The sequence below is a fragment of the Carcharodon carcharias genome, chromosome 12, assembly GCF_017639515.1.
Source record: "Carcharodon carcharias isolate sCarCar2 chromosome 12, sCarCar2.pri, whole genome shotgun sequence".
NCBI classification, from domain to species: domain Eukaryota; kingdom Metazoa; phylum Chordata; class Chondrichthyes; order Lamniformes; family Lamnidae; genus Carcharodon; species Carcharodon carcharias.
Window position 1 is genome coordinate 128,840,108 of NC_054478.1, and position 16,510 is coordinate 128,856,617.

Below are 16,510 nucleotides of genomic sequence, written 5' to 3' on the forward strand. Positions count from 1 at the left end.
TGCAGTTAAGGGTCAACCACATTGCTGTGAGTCTGGAGTCACAAGTAGGCCAGATCAGGTAAGGGTGGCAGATTTCCTTCCCTAAAGGGCATTAGTGAACCAGATGGGTTTTTACAACAATCAATGGTCAACAATACTGAGACTAGCTTTATAATTGCAGATTTATTAACTGAATTCTAGTTTCACCAGCTGCCCTGGTGGGATTTGAACCAGTGTCCCCAGAGCATTAGCGTGAGCCTTTGGCTAACTAGTCTAGTGACATTACCACTGTAACACCATTGCCCCCCAATTCTCCACTTAGTTGTTTCTACAAATACTTGAGTATTACATCAACAATTGAACGAACAAAATTTTACATAATGCCATCGGTTGACGTTATACCATACCATTCACTTCATATAGCTCAGGCAGAACTTTCATTCACAAAAATTATACTCAAGAGGCTCTTATTTCTTGGAAAAACAAAATATAGGGTTGAATTTTGCCGTCGATGAGCAGGAGGTGGGGCCCGCTCGCCGACGCATAAAATGATGTGAGATGACGTTGGGGGGAGCCCGACAACATCCTGCTCCATTTAAATCTTCAGGAAGGTGGGCCCGCCGACGGGATGAGATTTCATGTTGGGATTTTAAAAGTTTTAGTGTAAATTATGAACATATCCCATCTCAAGTGACATTGTCACATGAGGGGGACATTTTGGGGAATCCCCCCCGCCTGCACAGGAAGCGCATAGCGCTTCCCGGTGGTCATCACGCTGGGCAAGCCTTAATTGGCCCGCCCGCGTGAAATGGCGGCGGGGCCCACTTCTCCAGCAGGGATCGGCTCCCCGCCCACCGGAGATTGGGTCGGGCCCGGCTGCCTGGAAGGCAGAAAATTCAGTCCAAAAGGTTATAAATTTTAAAATTCCTGAACCTAAAGAAAATATCAGCCAGTTTTAAAACATGACAGCTAGTTTCCTGCAACTCAATAAACATGGGGTGAAATTTCCTTTTTTTTAAAAAATAAGCACAATGCATATTTAATTGAAATTAATGAACTGCTAAAATAATCACGTAAATAACACATTCTTCAAAAGGAAGCTTCCATCTTCAGTGGTCAACACACCTGTATTGTTGCACATATCATTTTACTACATTAAAGGCACTGTATAAATTCAAGTTGTTGATACTTGAATATGAATGTGCCAACTCAAGGATCTAAAAATGCATTTTGTTGCCTTAACAGGACTTAATTCAAAACATTCTCTCATTGTGGGTTGCAATTTATTCACTTTATAACTAGGCATTTGAAATTGCTCTGAAATATGAACACAGGATTTGGCAGTTGTGATTTTAATGAATGAAGCATCACCAGGAAAATGCTTTAAAATATTATTTTTGCAATATGAAATTTAATGTTGAGCCACAAGATAATTTCCATGACCAGCTACAAATTTATATAATTAAAACTATCACACTGTAAATATGTACATCATATTCATAGCGTCACATTTTATTATGTATGTAGCATCATTCCAACTGGCTGACTATCAAGAATCTGTTCAGTTAACTATGCTGATTTGTTCAAGTATGATTGTCACCAGACAGATAGATAAAAAAACTGTCACAAACAGCCAAGAACCAGCAACCCACACAAAACCAAGTTAATCAGTCTTTCTTTTCAAAGAACCAGTAACTGCTGCAAAATAAACCAATTAATTTACTCCAATCATTTTTCTGACATCCTTGAGAAATGATACAATTGTGTATCTAAAAAAATTAAAATTTTAATATAACACATAAAAAGATCCTTAATCTTCCCCATGACATATTAGAAATCTGTCCAAAAAGTCTTGCTTCAGGGGCCTAGGGCCGGATTTTATGAGGCACTGTAGTCCCTATGCCTCCCCATCTAAAAAGTCAGTAGGGAGCTCACCCACAGTAAAAACAGGTGCCCTGCTGTCATTTAACAGCCAGTTGGCCATTAATAGGCTGTAGGCAGGATTTCCACCCTTCAGGATCAGGAAGTCCCACCTCAGAGAGCTGCCGGCCAATCGGATGGCTGCCAGCTCCATGGTCCCAGCAGCACTACGTGGAAGCAGTGGCCACTGTTGAGACTCCAAGCAGTCCTCAATAGAGATCATCGCTGGAGCCAGACACCAAGGTAAGCGAGGTGGGGGATTTCACCGGGGTCAGTCTGGTAGGCCCAGTGAGGGGGGAGGGCTGGGTTTTACAGGCCACGGGAGGGTAAAGGGAGATGTCTGATCTTGGGGGTGGGGCGGGAGAGTTGCCTCCAATAGGCATAGGGGACCCACAAAAGGAAGTTTCCCTTCTTTCCCTGACACCAACACACGCAGCTAAAGCTGCTGGATTACTCGCTTGACATGGGCCTCCCCTAGCTGTGGGTGAAATAGCAGCGGTGGTGGAATGAGGCCCTTAGGTTGCTACTAATTGGTCACTTAATATGCCCAAAGGTGGAAGGGCTGGAAGACTAAAAAGTCTCCCATAAAATTTCATATAGGTCAGTGGCAGGAAGGCTATGTGCTGGATTTTATTAGGCTACCCCGCACCTTTAAACCCGGCAGCGGGGAGCATCAAATTCAGCACCTAATCTTCTTAAGAGCCTATGGCTTCAAACTTGCACTGTTCCTGGAGTTTTATTTTCCCATTGGGCCTTTGGGCTTAGGTTTTATGTCTCTTTGAATGTCAGCACTCACATAGACCATTTGAGTTTTTCATAGGTATTTCGACTATATTCCAGTCTTCAGCGCTTCCTGTCTTGCCGGATCGCACCCAGTCCCATCTCGATTGTACTAATTTTAATCTGACAGTTTAATTTCTCCCTCCATGTAAATCCCCCAATCCATATTCACAGCTACCCACTTGACCTTGCCATCTCATGTGGCCTCACCACCCCCATTGTATCAATCACAGATAAGGCTATCCCTGATCCTGTCCTTGTCTCACTCTCTTATAACATCTCCCATCACCCTCCTGGGTCCAACCCATGGAAAAAAGCTATCCCCCAATTCCTTACAATAAAATCCCAAATGTCTAGCCTTTGACCCTCAGTCCACCACCTCACTTCTGCAGCTACAGATTTGCTCAACCACACCCTCACCTTCATCTTAGTTCACATTAAAACCATTAAAATCTCTCACCATGTTTATTTCCCCTGGTATGGGCCTCAACTCTACTCCAAGTTCAAGGAATGCAGACTTGAATGCAAATGGTAGACAACTGGTTTAGCCATTCATCACTCTCTAGCTGGATGGGACTGTACTTGCACTTGCCTGGTTCACTCTTACTATCTAACTGTGGCCAGAGATTCACCTGCAAAGGTTTCTCTTCTTGATCTGCACCATTGCTTCTGGTGGTCCCCAAGGTTCTGTCTTTGGATCCCTGCTATTTTTCATTTACATGTTGCCCCTTAGCAACACAAACTGAAAACATGGCATCAGTTTTCACATGTACACTGACTGCAACCACCTCTCTCGACTCATCTAAATTATCCAACATCCTTGTCCAACATCCAGTATTGGATAAACAAACATTTCCCTCAATTAAATATTGCGAAGACAAAAGCCATTGTCTTCGGTGCCTGCTAAAATCTCTGTTCCCTGATCACCATTCCTCCATCCATCTCCCTGGCAACTGAACCAGACCATTTGCAACCTTGGGGTGGGATTGTCCCTGATTTGCATTAAGTGCAGTAGTGGGTAGGAAAAGGGACATTTTACCCACCGGCCGCAATAGCGGCTTTTCATGCCTTATCGTCCCAATCGCATCTTATTAATTATGCATTCCTGGGAAACAAGGTGTTTAATGGTGGGTGGGCTCTCATTCAACCACCACGCCCACACGTCGCCGCTTCGTCACCCGGGCGCCATATTTAAAGTGTAGCCGTGCAAACACCTCTCAGTGCTTCCAGCCCAGGACTGCTGTAAAGAACACATGGCTCCGAAAGACAAGAAGACTGCAGGCCATCGGTTTAATGACATTTCCCTCGAGCAGCTTTCAGATGCAGTGGAGGCCCACCATGAAGTTCTCTACCCACAGGAGGATAACAAGCATCACCAATCCGGCATGGGAGGCGGTGGCAGTTGTCGTCAGCACCCATGCCCTGCAAAAGAGGACAGCCACCCAGTGTCGCAAGAGGATGAATGGTCTCATCTGTTCCACCAGGGTAAGTCACTCTCATCATTCTCAACTCACAAACCCATCATACGTCCACAGGGATCGCACACCTCAAGGGACAACACCACAAACTCTCACACACACACTCACATCTCCATCAGGCTCATATCCTCTGGAGCTTGCATCCTCATCCCCGGCTCCTCACCATACAAACATTCCATCTGTTTTCATGCAGGAGAAGCTGGCTCACAGCAGCAGGGAGAGGTCCCAGATTGGGGGTGGAGTGGCCCAATTAAGGACCTCAATCATCTTGAGGAGCGTGCCATAGCGCTGTCTGGTGAGGATGTGGACTGTGCCTGTGGCGACGGTGAGGTTGGCCGCGAACACTCACCTGAGGATCCTGCACCATATCATCCCTCTCTCAACGCAAACATGTGCGCTCTCCCTTAGCTTTTGACTTTGCTGACATGACTAATTATCTTTTCTTTGGTTCACAGGCAGCTCAACCATGCAACTGACACCCTCGGCCAGCCAGTCCCTCAGCTCCATCCAGGACCTTACCTCCAGCCAACAGGACTCCTCCATTGAAGAGCTGAAAATAATCAGCCTGGAAGATCCGTCACATTGGGTTACCCACACCCTCTACCAGCACAGAGGCACACACCTTGGTGGGATCTAAATCTAGAGTTGGCTTGGGTTCACAATCTGATGGTCACCGCACAGAAACGTGTCTGCAGCAGGAGGAGGCAGGCTCAGCCGATCTCTCTGGCACCTGAAGGACTGCTGGGGAAGAGGCAGCTGTGAGGTCTGAGTCAGGTGATGAGCCTCTGGATTTGGCCTTCCAACTCATTGTGGGGAGTCAGCAGAAGCTGGGGAGCATCATGCAGAGCTGTTGGAAACCCTCTACATAGTGGCACGTGAGTTGGAGGAATGCGCCCGTCTGCTCTCTGACAAAATGGTGCACGTATGGAGGTCTCCATGGGAAGGATGGTGGACACCAAGGACTCCCTTGTCCAATGGAACGTGGAAATGCACACAGATCTGCACTCCATTGCGGTAGTCATGGGTGAGTTCCTGATGTGGCAACGCAAGGGGGAAACGGGGAACCTCACCGTCCCCCAGGTGCTCCTTCCCCTCAAGGGATCAGGCTGGGGCTCTCAGCATCCAAAGGGAAGAGGAACGGCAGCTGGACACCCTGGGTCACCCACTCAGGAATCTCAGAGGCTGTCCTCTCCCTCTGAGATCCCTTTGCTTGTGACCCTCCTCAATCCCGTCCTCTGTCACCGCAGAGGGATCAGCTAACCCACAGGAGGACAGCCAAAGCAAGTGGGACCCCCAAGGCTCTCCAGTGGACCCAGGCTGAAGTCATCAGAGGCAACAGGGCCAACCACTGCACTGGCTGTTTCTACCCCTCCTGCCGATGCCAGGGCAGCACCTAGATGTCTAAGGCATTCAAAAGTTAAGAAATTTTCATTGCAATTGCTTGCACGGGTGAACACATTTTGTCACTTTACAATCTGAAAATATATTCATTTTCACTGAATAATGAGTAATGGTGACTTGCAGCTTCATTTACAAGCTTTGTGAGTCCTCCCACTGCATCCCTCCCCCACACCCCCAACTAGCAGTTCAGCTGCATGCAGCCGGACCACGAGTGATTCTGGAGGGAGAAGTGTGGTGTGTGTGGCAGGGCCTTTCAGAGCTTCGTGCAAGCACTCTCCGACCCACGCAGATCCTTCCTGCATTACACTCATCTCAATGTCCTGAATGTTTTCAATGTTGCCTGCTGAGGTTTGCTTTCAGTTGTCCACCTGAGCTGACCTGCGTATCCGCCCACCAACTGATCACACTCCCATGCAGCACCTGTTCTCGCCCACCACGACTCTTGTTTCAGTTTCGATTTAGCAAGCATGGTGGGTTTAACATTCTTCTTCAGGTCCCCTGTCCTTTCCCCTCTCCCAGTCACCCATTTCCTTTCCCCAGTCACTGTTGACCCTGCTGGCTTCCACCTCCCCACCGTCACCTACCAGCCACAACCCTTTTCTTTTGGAGATGTCCAAGTGAATGGGCACATTCCCTTCCTTCCCGAAAATCCCACGCCCATCCACATTAACTCCCCCGATCTTCTCCTTCCCATCCCTAGGATCTGTGTCTGCCTCCGAGTCCCCACCAACCAGCCTCGCTGTCCCTTCTGCCGATACCTTCACACCCTCACCCTCCCACCCTACCGCCTCACTCTGTCCTTGATCATTCCCACCATTCCTTCCTGCCGCGCCCACACTCAGTTCGCTCCCCAGGAAACAGTCATTGACTCAACAGACCACTCCCTTGCACATTCACCTGGACATCCATCCCCTCTGAACTCCTCCTCCTCTTGGAACTCCATCCCTCTTGGAACTCCCTCCACCCGCCGTACTGCACTCCCTCCCCCCACTTAGTCCTTCCCCCTTCCTGACTCCTTTCTCCACCCTTACTTCTTCCGCCACCATTACTCTTACCCCTCTCTGGACTCCTTCCTCCACCAGCCTTACTCCTTCCTTCACTCTTACTCCTTCCCCTCACCGGACTCCTTCATCCCCCTAGACTCCTTCCCCTTTCCGGACTCCTTCCCCCTCCCAAACCCATTCCCTGACACCTCCTCCCTCCTTACACCTACCTCATTAGTTGTTATCTTCTCCCCCATTGCCCCCTCCTCGCCCCATACTCCACCCCCCCCCCCCAAACTCACCCCCCGACATTCCACCCCACCAACCTCATCCCCGGCACTGTGCCCCCCCACCCCCACAATCTCATCCCCCTGACACCTTCATTCTGTCCTTTCAACTTCATCACCTCCACCCCCCCACCAACACCTCCATTCCCCCACCTTCCCAACCTCACCACCCCCACCCACCCCCCCCACCAACACCTCCATTCCCCCACCTTCCCAACCTCACCACCCGCTCCCTCCAACACACCTTCCTCTCCCAGTCAAACCTAGATCTTCCTCTACCGCTACCCGGTACGTTCTCCTCTCCCAAACACAGCTGGATCTTCATCTCCACCACCTAGATGATCCATGTGAGCAGACCCTTGACGATGACTTTCCACCTCCAGTGAGCTGCTTCATGGCGGGACCATGTCCATGCAAATCCACCCAGTGTGCGATGGATGTTCCTCCAGGGTCCCGTTGCTGTTAGACTCCAGCAACTTCTGCTCCCCGGATATGCACGATGTGAGCAAAGCCCTGACGGTAAGTCCTGACTTCTGCATGTCACACTTGTCAAGATGTGTTCTGCACCAGCATGGTTTCCCGCCGACATGCTCAGATGATCCTGCATGGGGATACGATTCCAGTGAGCTGGCTTATAATGATATGCAAATGTATTGCAATGAAGGTCCTGACGTCTGACGGCAGAAGACGTGGCCACCATAGACGGGCAGAGAGGACTATTGCAAACTGGTTTCATGATGTTGTGAAACCAATTTTTGGCCTTCTCACCATATTGTCTGCTCATGCCGCTAAACATGCCTGATGCCAGCAGGCACGGAAAGTTGCCCTTGGTGTCATATCTGGCCCTGAGTTGAGCTTCCAGCCACATATCCATGCCACCATTAAGCCTACCTATTTCTAACTTCACAACATCAGCTCCTGCCTCAGCCCATCTGCTGTCGAAATCCTCAACCGTGTTTTTGTTACGTCTAGACTTGACTTTTCTAACGCACACCTGGCTGGCCTCCCACATTCTATCCTTCAAAAAATTTCAGATCATTCACAACTCTACAACCCGTGTTCTTACTCCCACCAAGTTCTGTTCATCCATCGATCCTGTGCTTGCTGACCTACATTGGCTCCCAGTTAAGCAACGCCTCAATTTGAATATCCTCATCCTTATTTTCAAATCCTTTCATGGTCTCACCCCTCCCTATCTCTGCAATTTCTTCCTACTCCACAACTCTTTGGCATGTCTGTACTCCTCTAATTCTGGCCTCTTGAACACTCCCCCACCCCCAATTTTAATCGCTCCACCACTGGTGTCTGTGCCTTCAACTACCAAGTCCCTAAACTCTGGAATTCCCTTCCTAAGCTTCTCTGCCTCTCTTCCTCCTTTTCTTCTTTAAGACATTACACCATATCTCCTTTTGTAGCTCAGTGTCATATTTTGCTTTATAACACACCTGTGAAGTGCCTTTGGACATTTTAATGCATTCAAGGCATTACAGAAATATAATTTGGTATTGTTGTAGTTATTCTCAGTTGTCATTGCCAGACCTGGCCTGACAAGTGCCTGGCCCAACCACTCTGCTCCTCTTTGCTATTAGCAAATCTTGGCCCCAGATTGCCAGTTCGTCCAATCCTGGATACCTGCCTTCCATGCTGCAAAATTTCTCTTGGTTGCTACGCACCATCATGGGAGATCCATCTATATACATTGGGCAAGATTTTTGCCTCAATATATGGAGGTGGGCAGGTGTCAATATTTGCGCCGCCAATTTGCTGGCAATATCTTGTCCCCAGGCGATTTTCCCAGAGGCGGGATAGAAGTCAGAGAGGTTACTCGCCCAGAAGTGGCAGGTAGCTACTTAAGAGAACCTAATGGTCTTTTAAAGTCTATTGTCAGAGGCTGACTAGAATATTCCAGTGGACTTTCAGGCCCCGAGGCATTCAGAGCTACGCCAGTAAATAAGAACGGTCTCCCAGTGCTAGGCCGATAAGCCAGTGCATAAAACTGGCTTTGAGGCAATTCCCGCCTGCCTGAACAAATATGCCATTGCAGACCACCCTATGGAGGTGCCCCCTCCATAAAGCTGGCCTGGCTGTTGAGACCATTTTTAAAATTTAAAACTTGTAAAAGATGCAGAGAGGACACCTCAAGATGGAGGCACCCTCGTACTCCCTTAATTGAACTGCTGGCTGCTGCTCCATTTGAGCTGGGGGCCTCCTATTGGCCCTCCAGCTTTGAGAACGAGCCCACCATCCTTAATTGGACAGTAAACCTTGGGACGGTAAGCCCACCCTCTGGCCACTAACGGGCCAAATTGGGGAAATCACTGCAGGTGACCGTTTCCCACACACTGTAGAGTCGTGACACCCATTTAGCCCTGACATTGTGCTCCCCACCCAAAATTCTGCCCATTATTATTTTAGACTCAATCAAGCTGTCAAAAAATTTGTTGGAGGCATCTGTATAGCTTCCTTGAAAACAAATCTCCAAAATTGGCTGCATTTAAAGTGGAATATACCATGAATTAACTAAATATTGTTTCTTAGCTGTAGAATGTGGACTATGATTTATTTGAGGCAACAGATGATGAGCTGGTTCCAGGTTTCTGCCTGTCTTTGAAATCTTACAAGAGTCATATCTGATTTGATGTAAAATAATCTGATTGTTCCTTGTCTGTGCTGCTTTGAGTTAGCAAATAAAATAATTTTATTTTAATATAAAGTAACTTCAGTAATATTCAAAAGCCCATATTTGGAGGGATAGAAATCCAAGCCACACCAAAGATGAATAGTATGTTAATATGTTCTATTTGGAAACATCCCTATTTACTCATGTCTAAATGTCCACATGTCTTGTTTAAAATTAGTGTAGGCAAGACTTTCAGCCTGATATGGTTAAAATAAATTCTTCAAAAATGGCTTCTAAATTACATAAATTGATGTTGATTAATGTAATATTTAAATAATGTTTTGCCAGTTATCAGCGAGGTCAGTAGTTAAACATTAGTCTATGATTACAGTTGTATGTTTTAAATGAATTATGCAGTCTATAAAATTCTGAAAAGTCATGAGAGTTTCATTAAATTCATCAATGTTTCCTCCAGACAGGGTAAAGCACTATAAAATTAATTGATGGATCTCATTAGGTCGTTCTGACTTAAAGGGGTCCCTAGATCATGGGAAAAATTTTCCCCCCGCTATGGGGGGAAGAGTGGGAGTGGGTGGGCTCCTGATCGGCGCCTCCAGTGAGGGGCGCGCCGCCAATTTTTGTGGGCGAGCCAATTAAAGCCCGCCCAGCGTGACGTCCAGCGGGAAGTACTATGCGATTGGGATTCCCCAAAAGCGAGAGTGTGCTCTTTCGCGCATGCGCACAAAAGAGTGTGCTTCTCCCTGAGGCTAAGTGCTGCTTCAGAGAGATTGCTTACACTTTTAAAAATATGAAAAATAGAAAAATAAATTCCCTAACATGTCCCCCTCATGTGACAATGTCACATGAGATGGGACATGTTTATAATTTACATAATAAGTTTATTAAACTTTTTAAAACCCTACATGAAACCTCATCCCGCTGGTGGATGAGGTTTCATGTTTTTTCTACCGAGGCTCTTGGCCTGCCCGCCAACCTTAAGGTTGGACGGGCGGGTCCTTTAATTGTATAATTGATCCTGTCAATGGCCTCAGTTGGCCACTGACTGGTCGGCTGGCGCGCAGCTGATTTTGCTGCGCCCTGTCTTCCTGAAAATTTAAATGGGGCGCGGTGATGTCTGAAGTTCAGCCCGAAATCACTGCACATCATTTTACGTGTCGACGAGTGGGCCCCGCCTCCGCTCTCCGACAGTAAACTCCTGCCCTAAAAGTCCCCAGCATCACAGATGCTAGTCTCCAGCCAATTCGATTCACTCCACGTGATATCAAGAAACAGCTGAAGGCATGGATACTGCAAAGGCTTTGGGCCCTGACAGTATTCCGGAAATAGTACTGAAGACTTGTGCCCCAGAACTTTCCGTGCCCCTAGCCAAGCTGTTCCAGTACAGCTACAACACTGGCATCTACCCAGCTATGCGGAAAATTGCCCCATTATGTCCTGTCCACAATAAGCAGCACAAATCCAACCCAGCCAATTACCGCCCCATCAGTTTACTCTCAATCATCAACAACGTAATGGAAGGAGTCATCAACAGTGCTATCAAGCAGCACTGGCTTAGCAATAACCTGCTCACTGACACCCAGTTCGAGTTCCTCTCAACTGCTGACCTCGTTACAGCCTTGGTTCAAACATGGACAAAAGAGCTGAACTCCCAGGCTGAGGTGAGACTGACTGCCCTTGACATCAAGTCCGCATTTGACCGAGTATGACATCAAGGAGCCCTAACAAAACTGGAGTCAATGGGAATTGGGGGAAACTTCTCCACTGGTTGGAGTCATACTGACCACAAAAAAGATGGTTGAGGTTGTTGGAGGTCAGTCATCTCAGCTCCAGTCATCACTGCAGGAGTTCCTCAGGGTAGTGTACTTGGCCCAACCATCTTCAGCTGCTTCATTAATGACTTTCCTTCCATTATAAGATCAGAAGTGGGAACGTTTGCTGATGATTGCACAATGTTAAACATCATTCATGACTCCTCAAATGCTGAAGCAGTCCATGGACAAATGCAGCAAGACCTGGACAATATCCGGGCTTGGGCTGACTAGTGGCAAGTAACATTCGTGCCACACAAGTGCCAGGTAACGACCATCCCCAACAAGAGAGGATCCAACCATCGCCCCTTGATGTTCAATGGCATTACTATCACTGAATTCCCCCACTATCAACATTCTGGGAGTTACAATTGATCAGAAACTGAGCTGGATTTGCCTAATAAATACTGTGGCTACAAGAGCAGGTCAGAGGCTAGGAATCCTGCGATGAGTAACTCACCTCTTGAGTTACCCAAAGCCTGCCCACCATCTACAAGGCACAAGTCAGGAGTGTGATAAAATACTCTCCACTTGCCTGGATGAGTGCAGCTCCCACAACAGTCAAGAAGCTTGGCATCATCCAGGACAAAGCAGCCCGCTTCACTGGCACCCTTCCATAAACGTTCACTCCCTCTACCACTGACAAAGAGTGGTAGCAGTGTGTACCATCTACAAGATGCACTGCAGAAACTCACCAATGCTCCTTAGGCAGCATCTTCCAAACCCATGACTGCTTTCATCTAGAAGGACAAGGGCAGCAGATACATAAGAACACCACCACCTGGAAGTTTCCCTGCAAGTTACTCACCATTCTGACTTGGAAATATATCGCCATTCCTTCACTGTCACTGGGTCAAAATCCTGGAACTCCCTTCCTACAGCATTGTGGGTGCACCTACACCACATGGACTGCAGTGGTTCAAGAAGGCAGCTCACCAGAACATTCTCAAGGGCAACTAGGGATGGGCAATAAATGCTGGCACTAGCCAGCAAAGCCCACATCCCGTAAATAAATTTTAAAAAAAGATAGAAGTTGATCTTTTAAACATATTTTCAGTCAATGAGGACCATTTTTAGAAAAAAAGTTATTGCTATCTTCAAAATGGTTGCGGAACCAAGCAGATAAAACAATAAGGGCCAAGTTATGCACTTCAAAAAACAAGGAATAAAGGGTTAGAATGGCAGAAAAGATCAGAATTAAAATTAAGAAGAGGAAATAGGGGAAAAATGAACAAAAGGAAAAAGGACAACATAATCAAAGTGTTCATTCATTTTTCTATGCTAAAAATTGAGTTTTTGGCATTTAGGGGACAAGTTTAACCTAAGCTGTCTGTTCAGAACCTGGCAGGATCAGGTGCAATTATACGCCATTCGATTTTCCTCTCTATTGAACTCATGGGGGGATTATATTGGACAAGGTGTAAAATTGGCACTCCATTCAGTCCCATGGGTTCCCCAACAAGCGAATGAGGCTAAAATGAGCCCCTTAATAGTTTCAAGTTAATATTACAATAATAAACTATTTATTATATTTGACTAGTTTTATTATTGCAATATTCTTTATTGCAATCTTTCAGTGTGTGTAATGTAAAACAAACAAATCCAGCCAGCCCGCAGAGGCAGGAATTACCCTGAATCTGCCAGCAATCCAAAGGCTGTGTATAACTGCCCACAGAAATTCCCAACACTGAATACAACCTATTATTTCCTACCATTAGAGAAAACAAACTGAAAAAGCCAACCCTCACCATGCTGATATTAACATTACATCATTTGAAGAATAACATAAAGTAGAAGTCATTGTAAACAAAATAAACTCAAAGATTTCATAAAATTACACAGACTACTGAAAAACCTACTGTTTCTTACTTCAGAACTGCTATAGCAAGCAAGGGTACCAGAAGAAAAGCACCTTCAACGTGCAATGCATCAAACAGGGCCATGCCTAAAAGCAAGGTTCTGCACTGTTAAGACATTGGAAATGTTAAACATAGAGAAATCAAAACTGGAAATGGTTGTAATACATTATGTTTGCTTTGGAGGATTTTTCAGTGGGTTCTAACAACAATTGTAATAATTTCTTAAAAAATAAAGTAGTTCTTTTTGTAGACTACTTCGCCCACCTTTTACTAATTGAAAGCAAATCAATAAATCCAGTTATTCTGGTTACATCATGCTTCATAATAATGTGGGTCACTGTATGTTATCTATAGATTTGTTGGACAACATTATTTTTGCTTGATTAGTCAGGGAAATTCTGGGGGTTTCCATTCCTGACAAGATCAAAACTTTGGTTAGAGCCTATGATGACCAAAGGTAGGTGGAAAGGTACTTGCTCATATACAGTAGACATCTAAACTTACCAGAATGTGTCCTGAGGTGCCCAGTCAGCGCATCTCGCCGCCTGCAGGCATAGCTGCAGAAAGGGCATTTGAAAGGTTTCTCTCCTGTATGCAACTTGATATGCCTCAGTAGGTTTCCTTTTTGAGTAAATGAAGCACCACACTGGTTGCAGTGAAAAGGACGTTCACCTGTAACACATAAAACCAAGATAGCACACCTGCGATCAAAAGCAGAGTTCAAGGGGACCAGGTGCTGAAAATATTACCATGGCAGACATTGTTTCCATGGCAGCAGCTTTCAAGTCTTACCATTAATACATCGCCCACAAAAAAAAATCACTGGAAGAAGTGGCTTGAAGGAGTTGAACTGAGTGGCATGAGGGATCAATTAAAAATGCCCAGTTCAAATGAGAAGGGGGAGGATTTCCTCTGAATTTTATGTGCAGAAGAATCCTAAACAAATTGTTTGAGAACTGGCTCACATAAAGCACATGAAAAAAAATTATCCCCATGATCACTGAAACACACTGTATCTTCTATGTTAATTCAGCTGTTGATAATTCCGGCTATATAATTGCACTGATGGTGTCATCAGTATTGCTTAAAGCAGAGATGTTCAAATTTCCAACTTCCATGGGCTATTTATTGCATATCATGGGGTCCTGTGGGTCACATTTAAAGAAGTACAGAATAAAACATCAAAGACCACACCCCCAAGCTAAATTACACACTTCAATTAAAAATGAGTTTTCTGTAATTAAAAACGTGGTGCTTGTGGGATAAAGATGGCCAACAGGTAGCTTGAATTTTAACAAATATGTATATTTTTTAAATACTGAGACAGAAATAAAACTATATTAATGCGATGCTTTTCACTGTGCACTGATGTTGACACTTCAAATCTTTACTTGGGAAAGAATTTATTGATTCAGACTAGCTGCAATTTATAGTGCTGTCAGGCTGCTGCAGTGATCATTTATACAATCTGACTAGATCCAGCAGTCACTGTATTCAGAGGTTGTGACAACAGATTTCATTGCTGGAACTACAGCTATAGTAATATACATACTGCTATAGTTTGTAATGATCAATTCAAAATTTCAAAGCAATTTAAAAAAACATGTTGCATAAATAAAAAAGCACAATGACACAGCACATGATCATGTCAAATTAATTGTAAAAGAACACATTGCAGACATAACTTAATAGTTTACTGTTTGTATGCTATTGCTGCCCATGGACAAAATGTTGAATTCTGACATGCCTCTAGAAATTTATTTTTCAAATAATCGTAGCCTCTTATTCCAGCCAAACATTACCATTTAATTACAGTGCAAAGTAAATAATTGGAAACCTGCAGTACAGCCAGCAAACAGTATTTCAAGTTCATTCTAAAGCTGTTATGTTTGACCCCAGTTTCAGCATTTTAAAATGATTCAATGTTTCTTCCTTTATTTTGGATCACCCTACATCAGTGACATATTCTTCTCCCCATCTGCCTGATTACTATTGTTCATGTCATGTCATGTGTGCTCACCTTGGCTCACTGCTTGCTGATGCTTGCAATGGTGGTTTGCCACTGCCTTCTACTCTCAGGGGCAGGGCAAGGAGATGGGTACCATGTCTACCCCAGCCAGACGGGAATTGAAACCACACTGTTGGCATTGCTCTGAACCATATGCTAGCCATCTAGTCAACTGAGCTAACCAGCACTCCCAATTACAATTGGTACTCCACAAATGCTATTTTTCTTGTTGAAAAAGTATCTGACACCAGGATGAGGTTTGTCGCCCTACAGGAATTGTCCTTCCCTCTTGGGAGGAATATCTCCCACTTAGTGCTTTCTGTTGTTGGCACAGCAGAAACTGGGCTTATACTTTGTGGAGAATTATTTAAAATTGGCACTGCAAGTTTACAGGACCATTGAAAATTTCAACAAAGCAGTGGAATTTATTTCTAGAGGAATGGCATTCAGAAGCAAAGAGGTTATGCTAAGTTTGTATATAATCTTGGTTAGATCACATTTAAGGGTACTGTGCACAGTTCTAGTCTCCAAAATACAAAAAGGATCTAGAGGCATTGAAGAAGGTGCAAAGAAGATTTACAAGGATGATACCAGAAATGAGAGGTTATGACTATCAGAAAAAAACTGAACAGGCTGGGGCTCTTTTCTATAGAAAAAAGAAAGCTGAAAATGATTTAATAGATGTCTTTAAAAATATAGAAGGATTAGATGGGATAGACATAGATAAGGTGTTTCCACTGTGGGGGTCCAAAATTAAAGGCTATAAACATAAGACAGTCACTAAAAAATCCAATAGGGAATTCAAGTGATACTCCTTTACCCAGAGACTGATTAGAATGTGGAACTCACTACTACATGAGGCAGAATATTACACTTGCCAACACGCCCAAGCGTAAAATGATGCATGATGTCAGGCGGGCGTCCCGACATCATCGCGCAGTCTCGCAATATTTTATCTGGTGCGCGTGCGCCAGGGTTGGCTGCACGCCCACAGATAATTAAAAGGCCTCTTAAGGCCATTAACAATCTAATTAAATTCAAATTTACGCTGCCCGTCCTTGAGGTTCAGGAATGAGGTTTCCTAAAGCAAATAAACATTAAATAAAAACTTTATTTTTGAATTAAAAACATGTCCCAACATGTTTATTAAATTTTTATTCTCATTTGTTTTTTTTACACAGCGCTTCAATCTCCCTGAGGCAGCTCCATACCTCAGGGAGATTGCAGCACTCTTTCTTGTGCATGCGTAAAAATTGTGCTAGGCCTGCTCGGTCTCCATCCCCCACCCGCACAGGCAGCGCTCAACGCTGCCCCTCACAATCCATGCAGGGCGGACCTTAATCGGCCTGCCCGCGTGAAATCGCGG

General features: G+C 45.2%; 1 protein-coding gene across 12 annotated transcripts in view; it reads right to left on the reverse strand.

Moving 5' to 3' along the window:
* The window catches only part of ikzf2 (IKAROS family zinc finger 2), a 141,983-nt gene that overhangs the window by 56,801 nt on the left and 68,672 nt on the right, over positions 1 to 16,510 (reverse strand). For all 12 annotated transcript variants that reach the window (XM_041200987.1, XM_041200991.1, XM_041200992.1 and 9 more), the window contains one exon: positions 13,641 to 13,808. In XM_041200987.1, the coding sequence (XP_041056921.1) occupies positions 13,641 to 13,808 (168 nt within the window). The remainder of the gene's footprint in view (positions 1 to 13,640; positions 13,809 to 16,510) is intronic.